Raw genomic sequence first — 12,464 nt, 5'->3', positions numbered from 1 at the left:
GTTGGTTATGCAAAATTGGGGAATGGGTAATAAAAGGATTATCTACCTTTTTAAATAACAAAAATTCTGGTGTTTACTGTCCCTTTAAACAATTTAGAAAACGTATAAAGAAAGAAAAAAAAAAAGTAAGAAATGTATCACCAAACACAGTAATTAAGTTATATGTTTGTGCACAAAGGAGAGAGAGGAAAAAGCATGCAGCATTTGGTGGAGTGAAATGGTTAACAGAATGTGAAGCTGCAGATTAGTCACTGTTACTGTGACAGAGGAGCGTGCTTAGCTTGACCAATCAGAGACAGGCTCTTTGTGTCCACCCAGCTGGCTGCTGAATATAGAGGAGGAGAGAAGTACAGTGCTGTTTCTTGTAATTCAAGCTCTCTGTGATGGAGAACGGTAACTCAGTGCCTTTAGAAGCCAAACCTCGCATTATCCAGATCTCACGCAGTGTATCCTTCAGCGCTTGTCACAGACTGCACAGGTGAGTGTCACACACAGTCATATGACTGCCCCAGGCAACAAATTTACATTAGCAATCTACATCCTGTAAGATGATCTTCATTCTTGTGAAGCTGGTGCATTTTTAATTTATGGATATTGCTCTTATTTCAGTCAAAACATACAGAAAAGAAATGACAAACTTACAAAGCAGATACAGCTGGGTGTGAGGAGATCTCATGTGCCGCCTACTATGTTTTATGTTTCATCTGTAAAGGACAGTGACATTGTTTTAAGAGTCTAATGTGTTCCATGTGTATGTCTGTAAATACTAATATATAGATGTATAGTGAGAGCTGTACTTAAAAGGGATAGTCAATTTAAAAATTGTTATTGTTTAAAAAGATAGATAATCCCTTTATTACCCATTCCCCAGTTTTGCATAACCAACACTGTTATATTAATATACTTTAAACCTCTGTGATCACCTTAAATCTAAGCATCTTCTGACAGCCCCCTGATCACATGCCTTTTTTTTAATTATCTATTGACTTGCATTTTAGCTGTGTTGTGCACAACCCTTGGGTGTGAGCACAATGTTATCTATATGGCTCACATGAACTAGCAGTCTCCTGTTGTGAAAAGTAAATAAAAAAAAAAGCATGTGATAAGAGGCTGTCTATAGTGGCTTAGAAACAGGCAGAAATTTAGAGTTTTGAATGTTATAAAGTAGATTAATAGAACAATGATGGTTGTGCAAAGCTTGGGAATGGTAGTAAAGGCGTTATCTATCTTTTTAAACAATAACAATTTTAGTGTTGCTGTATTTTTAAGAAACCATCTATAGCCACCAAACTATCAATAATCTTCCCCCTAATAAGATTAAGTTTAACTATAGTTACCAACACAATCTGTAGCTAGTAGTAGATATGACACAATATTTGTATACTACACTTGTCACTTTCCAGATGTCTGCACAGTCATAACATTAATGCATCTGGCTGCAGGGCCGCCATCAGGGGGTGAATAGGGTGACTCCTGTCAGAGGCCCAGTGGGCCCCATGAGGCAAGAACAACTATTATTTTTTTAAAAAAATTGGCAGCCACCAGAGGGCGCTGCAGCAGAGTTCTATTGAGTGTGGGAAATGTCATTACAAGGAGTAAAGTATTAGCATTTGAGAGGATTTCTCAGTGTGCACTAAACCACTTTGCACAGTGTGAGACAGACTTGGCACTTCAGTTTGTGCAGTGTGTGCCAGAGTCAGATGGCAGATCACTTTCATTTGCAGAGTAGGTAAGACTTACTTAGCAAATGTTTTTTTATTTATTTGTGCATTTTCAGATTGTAACTTCAGTGTGGTAGTTGTGTAGTGGGGCCGGGTGTCCATAAAAACACATTTTTAGCAATATGCAGCAGTGGCTATAGAAATTCTATATTTAAAACCACGAAGAAATGTTTCCTTCTCAATAAATAAATGGTAGGTGCCCTTTTGGCAGATATTATATATATATATATATATATATATATATATATATATATATATATATATATGTGTGTGTTACATTTCAGTTTACTGCCCCTTTATGCAAGGACTTTCCAGATGCCAGGAGGCATTTTATCTAAGATTTTTACATCTGCATAAAATGTTATACTTTCAGGCTAAGATTGTTCAGTGTTTGAAATGAGACACTGTTCAGATTACACTAAGGCTGACTTAATTTGAAATACATACAAACAAGCCTAAATCCTGCATTTAAACAGATTTAATGGAATGAGACCTAGTGCCACAGCTTATGGTTCCACCAAGACCATATAGAGTACAGCATTTTCAAAATCCATAAGTACAGCTGACATATGGAAACATTTGTACACCAGATTTGAAGTGGTGCTCTTGGTTGGGGAAAATGGGGGGGGGGGACTCAAACATGTGTCAACCTTTCAAAAGTATTTTTCTTCATCTACCCATTCTGACAGATCAATAATGTACAATTTTGAATTCACAGAAGTATTTTTGTTTGCACATTTACAAATATGATTCTTGAAAAAGTGATCTCTTAATTTCTGCTATTTTTTTTTATCATACATGTCACACACTGTTGTTTTAGGGGATGGCAATGTGCAGACATTTTACCTCCTGTGAGTTTTTCTGTGGGTCAAATATTAAGTGCAGATGAGAAGCACCAGCATACAGGATGCGTTTAAAAGGCTTTTATTAGGAGTTCAGTTAACAACTTGGTAAAAGCTGGTACACACATTCAAGTGACATTGTGAGGGACAAAGATTACACTCAAAGGACTGTCCGCTGACGCGTTTCAGCCTGTATGGCCGTAATCGTAGCTACAGTCCATAACCACAACAACCTTTAAATTCACCTCTGTGTTAATGTGATTGGATAAAATCATTATCCTGGGCATAATCATATGTACACACCCACATTCATGCTCTTGTTACATTTATAGCAACTACATTTACATTGAGTTACATTATGAATGGAAAGTTAAATTTCAAATAACAATGCAGCTCCAGCAATATGTGAACACTAGTTGAAATGTCATACCTGGTATATATTATTAATTTACCTAGTCTAGGTTTGCATTATCTGGGAGCGCATTAAAAATACACAAATAAATATGGTATACATGTTCATATCATATATCTGCACTCCAAGGGTTTAAACCCTGCAAACTGCCGCCTAACATAAAATATATATATATATATATATATATATATATATATATATATATATATATATATATATATATATATATATCTCAGAGTCATATACATTTGAAAATACTGTTAATGACCATAGTAATTCCTGCAACAGTATTTTTACCCTTATGGATACACAGGCCCCGCCTTTTTACTCCCAATAATTTTTAATATCATATTCAGAGTTCAACCCATAGGGTACTCTAGTTCTGAGCCTGTGTATCCAAAAGGCTTCCCTTTTGGCTAAAAGTTTGTCCCTGTCTCCTCCTCTCTTATTGCACTTTACTACTTCAATGATAGTCCACTTTAATGAATTTGCACTTTTGTTGTGCTTCAATAAAAAGTGTTGCACTAAAGGAGTGGTCAATTGACCTGCCTTTATGTTGGATAGATTCTCATGTATTCTATCCCTGGTCTCTCTTGTTGTGAGACCTGTATACTGTGCACCACAAGTATTACATATGAGCAAGTAAACAACATAAGTGGTTCTACAATTGAGGCATGAAAAATGACTGAACCTCTCCCCAGTTATAGTGCTGCAAAATCCCTCACCTTGTTGAAGATATTCACAAGCTGTGCACTGTGAGTAGCTGCATTTAAAGGTACCTCTGAACCTTAGCCATGATGAGTTAACACTAGTATTGAGAGAACCAAGTTGCGTGGGGGCCAAGATATTACCTATAGTCATACCCTTCTTGAAAGCATATCTGCAACCCTTAGCCACAACTTCCACCAGGTCATCATCTGCTGCAGGCATTTGAAAATGTTTCCGAGAGCCTGTCTCCCATATTTAACATCTGTCGTGCAATTCCTTTTAAGTCTTATGAACTGTCCTTTTACGACAGATCTGAAAACTATTTTCGGGTGACTGCTCTTGGCATGGAGGAGGGTATTCCCTGCTATGGGTTTCCTGTAAACCTTGGTCAGAACTTTGCCATGATTGCCCATGAGAGTGACATCCAAGAAATTTATATTGGTTCTTCCAAACAATTGGGTAAATCTGATCCCAACTGGATTGTCATTCAAAATTTGAACAAAATGTAATGCCTCTGCTTCATCCCCTCTCCAGACAATCAGAATATCATCTATGTATCTTCTGTAGTATCTGATCTTTTCCTTCCAGTTCTCACTACATCCAAAGATGTGGGACAGCTCCCACCAACCCATAAACAGGTTGGCGTATGAGGGGGCAAATTTAGCCCCCATAGCTGTCTCACATCTCTGGAGGTAGTGAACGCCTTCAAAAGCAAAACAATTATGTGTTAATAAGAACTCCGTAACTCTGAGAATGTAACGGCAAAAATTTGAATCAAAATAGGTAGATCTCTCCAAAAAGAAAAAGATCGCCTCTAATCCTCTATTATGAGGTATAGAGGAATAGAGAGAGGTGACATCAATTGTCAACCAATGGTAATCATCCTGCCAGGTGAATAAGTCTAGTTCCATAAGGAGCTGTTTAGTATCTTTCAAATAACTAGACATACAGTACTCTGAACCAAGGGTTGTAGAATATAGTCCAGCCACTGTAATAAAGGCTCCAAAATGGAACCTATTCCACTAATGATAGGATGGCCCTTTACATCAATGAGGGATTTATGCACCTTGGGCAAGAAGTTGAATATAGGCATCACTGGGGAACCTACTATAAGAAACTGACTTGTTTTTTCATCTAAATAACCTGCTTCCTGACCATCATCGATTAGATGAATTAGTTCATGTCTGAATCTATCAGTGGGATCAAAATTTAAACTTTGATACTGGGCTGGGTCAGTTAGTTGGTGTAATGCTTCATGGATAAAAAAAAGTTCTATCCATGACTACCACTGACCCTCCCTTGTCAGCAGATCTGATGATCAGATTTTTGTTCTCTCTTAACCCCTTCAATGCTGTCACTTCTTGCTTACTCAGATTAGAGTATTTTCCCTTTGCCTGTGTATAAGCAAGTTTAGTTAAGTCAGATTCAATTCTCTTCTGAAATTTCTTATATGGATCGGGTAAAACTTGGAAGCACTGGAAAGGGAGGGACCTCTAACTATGAATTTGGAATCCTCATTTGCAGATATGTCAGTACTTTCACTGTATAAACTCTCCAATGCCTCCAAGTCACATACCTCTTGGAAAGAGAGTGTCAAATCCCCTTTGGGTGGCTCCTTACTTAGGTTTGTGTCCTGACTATTGTCCTCTTTGCTCTCCTTTATGAAAAATCTCTTTAATGTTAGGTTTCTAATCAATCTGTTTACGTCCACTAGTGTCTGGAAAAGGTTAAATCCCTCTGCTGGCACAAAGCTTAGCCCATAATTTAAAACTTGGATTTCCAGATCACTCAGTGGACGTGAAGAAAGATTGATTACTGAATTCAAAAATACTTTGTTTTCGATCTGCCCCTCCTGGGGGGTAGGGGTAATGCTTCTTTCAAAATCCACTATCCTGTTTCTCCATTTCCCCCCCTTTGAATCCTCCTGGGGGTCTGGAAAAAACCTGCGCAATATCTGATTTGTCTTGTTCCTCTGGGGTGTCTGTGTTAATGACTTTGTGCTTTTGTTGGTGTCTCTATGAGTGTGTATGTATTTTTTTTTTCTGTGGATCTCTCTGTGAGGGTTTGTGTGCCTGTCTTTGTGCATTTTCTGTAGATGTCTCTGTGAGGGTGTGTGTGTATGTATGTCTTTATGTGTTTTCTGTGGATGTCTCTCTGTGTGTATGTCTTTGTGTGTTTTCTGTGAGTGTCTCTGTGTGTGTGTGTGTCTTTGTGTGTTTTCTGTGGGTGTCTGTGAGTGTGTATGTCTTTGTGTGTTTTCTGAGGCTGTTGCTGTGGGTGTTTCCTTGGGTGTATGTGCAAGTTTGTGTTTGAGTTTGTGTGTGTGTGTCCATTGTCTGTTCCTTTTTAGGACATTTTAACCTTACTACTGATTATTCACATCTTTCTACAGACTTTGAGACTAATGTGACCTTTCTGGAAGTCACCAGTCCACAACTTAACCTTTAAATTATTGTTTAGGCAGTTCAGGGCCCTTCCTTTCAGCCACTACATGCTGTTGTAATCATATAGCTGGCATCTTCCTTGACAATAAGATAATCAGAATTCCATATTGTGTCTTGTAAATCTCCTTTTTTGACAAAACTGTAGTCTACCTCATTACTTGTCAGGTAAATAGCGCCGGACTGGGAATAAAAAACAGCCCTGAAAAAATTGAAGACCAGCCCTACCTATATTCAGTCCTTAAGTTTGCAGAATGTTTATATATATATATATATATATATATATATATAAAACGTTATATAGAGAGAGAGGGAAAAGCAGGGGGAGAGAGGGAACAGCAGGGGGGAGAGAGAGGGGGAACAGCAGGGAGGGGAGAGAGAGAGAGAACAGCAGTGGAGAGAGAGAGAGAGAACAGCAGGGGGAGAGAGAGAGAGCAAGAGAACAGCAGGGGGAGAGAGAGAGAACAGGGGGCGAGAGAGAGAGAGAACAGCAGTAGGGAGAGAGAACAGCAGGGGGGAGAGAGAGAGCAAGAGAACAGCAGGGGGAGAGAGAGAGAGCAAGAGAACAGCAGGGGGAGGGAGAGAGAGAGAGAGAGAGAACAGCAGGGGGGAGAGAGAGAGTTAGGTGGGGGGAGACAGGAGGAGAGAGAAAGAAGGCTAAGGGGGAGTAAGCAGGAGGATAACAGGGGGGGGAGAATGAGGGAGGAGGAAACAGTATACATATATACAGTTGTGCTCATCAGAGTAACATAACACAACCCTAGAGTCACTTAAAGGTCTCCCCATTGCCTATGTTACATTGTGTAAAATATATGCTAAATACAGTTGTGCTCATACGTTTACATACCCTGGCAGAATTTATGATTTCTTGGCCATTTTTCAGAGAATATGAATGATAATATGAAGCCATTTATTATCAATCAACTGTGTTTACTCTATTTATATCATAATGAAACTACCCAAATGACCCTGATGAAAAGTTTACATACCCCAGTTCTTAATACCGTGTATTGCCCCCTTTAACATCAATGACAGCTTGAAGTCTTTTGTGGTATTTGTGGATGAGGCTCTTTATCTTCTCAGATGGTAAAGCTGATCATTCTTCCTGGCAAAAAGCCTCCAGTTCCTGTAAATTCTTGGGCTGTCTTGCATGAACGGCTCGTTTGAGATCTCCTCAGAGTGGCCCAATGATATTGAGGCCAGGAGAATGAGATGGCCACTCCAGAACCTTCACTTTATTCTGCTGTAGCCAATGACAGGTCGACTTGGCCTTGTGTTTAGGATCATTGTCATGTTGGAATGTCCAAGTACGTCCCATGCGCAGCTTCCGGGCTGATGAATACAAATTTTCTTCCAGTATTTTTTGATAACATACTGCATTCATCTTGCCATCAATTCTGACCAAATTTCCTGTGCCTTTGTAGCTCACACATCCCCAAAACATCAATAATCCACCTCCATGTTAACAAGTAGGAATGGTGTACCTTTCATCATAGGCCTTGTTGACTCCTCTCCAAATGTAGCGTTTATGGTTGTGGCCAAAAAGCTAAATTTTGGTCACTCCAAATGACTTTGTGCCAGAAGATTTGAGGCTTGTCTCTTGTGGCATTTGCGCAGTAATAGCTTTCTTCTGGTGACTCAACCATGCAGCCCATCTTTCTTTAAGTGCCTCCTTATTGTGCATCTTGAAACAGCCACACCACATGTTTTCAGAGAGTCCTGTATTCACCTGAAGTTATTTGTGGGTTGTTCTTTGGATCCCGAACAATTTTCCTGGCAGTTGCGGCTGAAAATGTAGTTGGTCTACCTGACCGTGGTTTGGTTTCAACAGAAACCCTCATTTAGAGTTTAAACACTGCTGATTGGCATTCTCAATTCCTTGGATATCTTTTTATATCCCTTTCCTGTTTTATACAGTTCAACTACCTTTTCCCGCAGATCCTTTGACAATTCTTTTGCTTTCCCCATGACTCAGAATCCAGAAACGTCAGTGCAGCAGTGGATGAAAGATGCAAGGGTCTGTCAGGAGTCTAGAAACTCATTGACCTTTCATACACACACACTAATTACAAGCAAACAGATCACAGGTGAGGATGGTTACCTTTAATAGCCATTCAAACCCCTTTGTGTCAACTTGTGTGCATGTTATCAGGCCAAAATCACCAGGGTATGTAAACTTTTGATCAGGGTCATTTGGGTAGTTTCTGTTGTCATTATGATTTAAAAAGAGTAAACACAGTTGATTGATAATAAATGGCTTCAGCCAAACACTAACCATGAGTGAAATAAAAGTTTTTGTGTTATCATTCATATTCTATGAAAAATGGCCAAGAAATCATAAATTCTGCCAGGGTATGTAAACGTATGAGCACAACTGTATTTAGCATATATTTTACACAAAGTAACATAGGCAATGGGGAGACCTTTAAGTGACTCTAGGGTTGTGTTATGTTACTCTGATGCTGTATTGCACATGAGTGTCTACAGTGATATGGAAGCAGACCAGACCACTAACGGACATCGCTGGCATTCTACTAAAATGTGACAGGCCTGGGTCATGCAGTATAACTAAATAAGAGTCAATGGCAGGGAATAAGGAAATAGGTTCGCTCTCCATACTGCTGTGCTACTAGCATGAACGCAAACCGCACATGCCAACTGAGGCTCATCATCAGCAGAGAAACCGCCAAGTGTCTCACCCTCATGTTATACACTCTGCATATACAACACTCAGTTCCTATGCATAAAACGAATGTATGTTTATTAACGCAGATTCATGTCCCCTGGTGACAGTCACCAGGGGACATGAATCTGCGTTAATAAACATGCATTTGTTTTATGCATAGGAACTGAGGTGACCGCAGTTAAAAGTTTAAGCTTTACTGACCTTACAACTTGTGAACCACCATTTTTTTTGTGGTGTGACAGCAAAAAAATTGTGAGCCTAGCAGACCTAGATTCAGCACGAAAGCTGCGTCAGTGAGGCTGGCCTGGGGCGCATTGGCTGCTCAGTCGCACGCACCCTATGGTTCTCTCTACTCGATCACACGAGTTCTAGTCCAAGGCAGCTCAGGTCATTCTCACAATCACGCCGCCATATCAGTCACTCGAGTCGACTCCCGGTACGATTACTCTACAGTCAACACCGCAGTTGACAGGAAAAACAAGCAGAGCGCAGAGTTATCTGGGACATATAGAGTATTTGCTCTTCACACACTAATGTGCATCTACCAGACCACCAGCTGCCGGCCCACCGGGATTTTTCCCGGTATTTCGGCGGCCCAATCCAGCCCTGCAGGTAAATGTAAACAAGTGCTGAGTGTCTGTGTCTGAAATTGTTTGTGTGTTTCTTTGTGTGTCTGCTAGAGTGTCTATATGTGAATCCTGATGTGTGTCTGTGTGTTTCTGTGTTTGTGTGTTTGTGTGTTACTACCTTTACAACATTTCCAAGTTTGACTACACTTGAGAATAAAGTGCATATATGTTTTAGCCACTTGGTCAAAAATTGCACATATCAAAGGGGGGGGGGCCTGATCAATGCTTAAGTAAGGGGCCCCAAAATTTCTAGTGGCGGCCCTGTCTGTCTGTAAATACATACACTAGTGTTTTCAACAAATTTATAAACTCATACTGCGTTGGGGCTTTGTTATTTTCCAATTCAGATATTCTATTTGGCTATTTACCTCTCTCTGTGTACTGCTGCAGCAAAGGGACCACTATCTTGCAAATATATGATTGCTGACATCTTTGAGAATTGGGGGTGCTACACAATTGATTGAGGGTACTTAGCAATCCCTAGAACCTCTACTAGTCTCTACACACAAACATTGTTGTGGATCACGTTTCTCTGTAATGTTTGGCTTTGAATTAATACTGAGGTGTATTTCACGCATCGCTTGTGTATGTTCATACACTGGTGTGTTCTGTGTATGTTCCTATACAGAGATTAGTATGTTCAGAGTCCATTCTTTGGTGTATAAATACAGCATGACCATATTTACATGTGTCTCTCTCTACATTTATATTATATGTATATTGTATGTCCTATTCTGCATATTTAAATGTGTTAAACATTTCTTTGTACATTCATAAATTGGTGTATTCCATGTCTTTTTATTGAATAATACATTGCTGTATTCCACATGTTTTTTTTTTTTTTTTTCACTTATACCATAGTGGGCTCCATGGGGCCTATCTATCAAACTCCATATGGAGCTTGATGGCTTGTGTTTCTGGCGAGCTTAAAGACCGCTGCTCCATAACCTGTCCGCCTGCTCTGAGGAGGCGGACAGAGATCGCCAGAAATTAACCTGATTGAATACAATCGGGTTGATTGACACCCCCCTGCTAGCGGCTGATTGGCCGCAAATCTGCAGGGGGCAGCTTTGCACCAGCAGTTCACAAGAGCTGCTGGTGCAATGCTGAATGCGGAGAGCGTATTGCTCTCCGCATTCAGGGAGGTCTGTCGGACATGATCCGCAATGTCGGATTATGTCCAACAGGCCTTTCATAAATAGGCCCCAATCTGTCAAGGTATGAACGAGAGAGAGGAGAGAAGAGAGAAAGAGGAGAGAGAGCAGAAGAGATAGAGAGATAGAGAGAGGACATAGAGGAAAGAGAGAGAGGGGACAAAGGGGAGAGAGGAGAGAGAGTCCACAATTCCATTAATTAGAGGACACAGAATGGACAGGGAGGGAAAATAAGGCAGGTGGACCTAAACTGAAGGCACCACCACTTAAAGCACTTTTCTCCCTTAGCGCTGCGGAATCTGTTGGCGCTCTACAAATAACCGATAATAATAATAATAATCCCAAAGGAAGCCTCAGCTAAGGCAAAAACATAGAATTTAAAAATTTTAGAAAACGTATGTAAAGAGGACCAAGTAGCCGCCTTACAGATCTATTCCATAGAAGCTTCATTCTTAAATGCCCAAGAAGACGACACAGCATGGGTAGAATGAGCCGTAATCCTCTCAGGAGGCTGCTGACCAGCTTCCTCATAAGCCAAACGAATGACACCTCAACCAAAAGGAAAAAGTAGTTGCAGTAGCCTTTAGGCTCTTGCGCTTACCGGCATACACCACAAACAAAGAGGTAGATTGCCTAAAATCTTTTGTAGCATGGAGATAGATTTTCAAAGCACGCACTACACCAAATTGTGTAACGAACGTTCCTTCTGATAAGAAGAATTAGCACTAAAAGAAGGAACTACAATCTCCTGATTGATATTGCAGTGAGAGACCACCTAAGGAAGAAAACTCAACTTGGTACGTATAACAGCCTTATCCGCATGGAAAATAAGATAAGGCGGAAGGGGGATCACAATGTAAGGCCGATAATTCTGAAACTCTACGAGAAGAAATGGCCAACAAAAACAAACCCTTCCAAGATAAAAGTTTAATATCAACAGAATGCATAGGCTCAAACTGAGCCTCTTACAGAACACAGAGAACAAGATTAAGGCTCCAAGGAGGAGCAACAGTTTTGATTCTAACTAGGGCCTGAACAAAAGACTGAACGTTCGGAAGATTAGCTTACCTTTTGTGAAGCAAGACAGAAAGGGCAGAAATCTGACCGTTGGGAGAACTAGAAGACAAACCTTTCTCCAAAAAGCCTTTTGCAGTCTTTTTTAATACAATTTAAACATTACATATCAAATATAAAAAGATGCCCTCAGGAATAATACATAGCAATGCAGCCACTGCATAAATGTTCATCTCACGCTCTGTATTGTGCCGTAGGGGACCTACTCAACAGAAACTCTGTGTAAAGATTTTGTAGGTAGATAGATAGGTAGCTACACCTACAACCTGTGTTAGGCTTGTACACATTCTGCACAAGCCTATTTATAGACTTACTGCTATGGGCCCCCCAGCACTTGGGCCCCCCCCCCCCGGTGCCACTGCACCTACTGCACCAATGGTAGTTCCGCCCCTGGTATTGTGCACACTAACCTGAGATGTATGATATGGTTTGTCAAAAAGACAAACAAGGTCACAATCTGTGAATGCGCACTGCGACTGTCACAGAGAGCAAGAATACATAAGACCCAAGATGGTGGCGCTCACTGTGAAGATGAGAGCTTCACAGCCACAAGTAAAGGGTTAAAATAAGGAAACATCTTTAAACAGAGCTGCAGCAATAGGAGTAAAAATAAATGCATGGCCAGTAGTAACCCAGTAACGGTAATGTCCCCATTAAATCCTTTTAGCTTTAAAAAAAGGGGGGGAAAAGGTATGATGACATTTAGGAGAACATAAGTCAAGCACAACTGATAATGCTTTATTGGGTATTACAAGTCATTGTTTAACCAAAGCATTTTTAACTCACCCAAAAAATAT

General features: G+C 40.2%; 1 protein-coding gene across 1 annotated transcript in view; it reads left to right on the top strand.

Annotated features, from left to right (window-relative positions):
• Positions 1 to 340: 340 nt before the first annotated feature.
• PTS (6-pyruvoyltetrahydropterin synthase) overlaps positions 341 to 12,464 on the top strand; it is a 50,822-nt gene continuing 38,698 nt past the window's right edge. Inside the window, exon 1 of the mRNA XM_053720144.1 lies at positions 341 to 478. Within this exon, the coding sequence (XP_053576119.1) occupies positions 384 to 478 (95 nt within the window). The 5' untranslated portion in view covers positions 341 to 383. The remainder of the gene's footprint in view (positions 479 to 12,464) is intronic.

The sequence above is a fragment of the Bombina bombina genome, chromosome 7, assembly GCF_027579735.1.
Source record: "Bombina bombina isolate aBomBom1 chromosome 7, aBomBom1.pri, whole genome shotgun sequence".
Taxonomy (NCBI): domain Eukaryota; kingdom Metazoa; phylum Chordata; class Amphibia; order Anura; family Bombinatoridae; genus Bombina; species Bombina bombina.
This window is presented reverse-complemented; position numbering and strand designations above follow the sequence as displayed.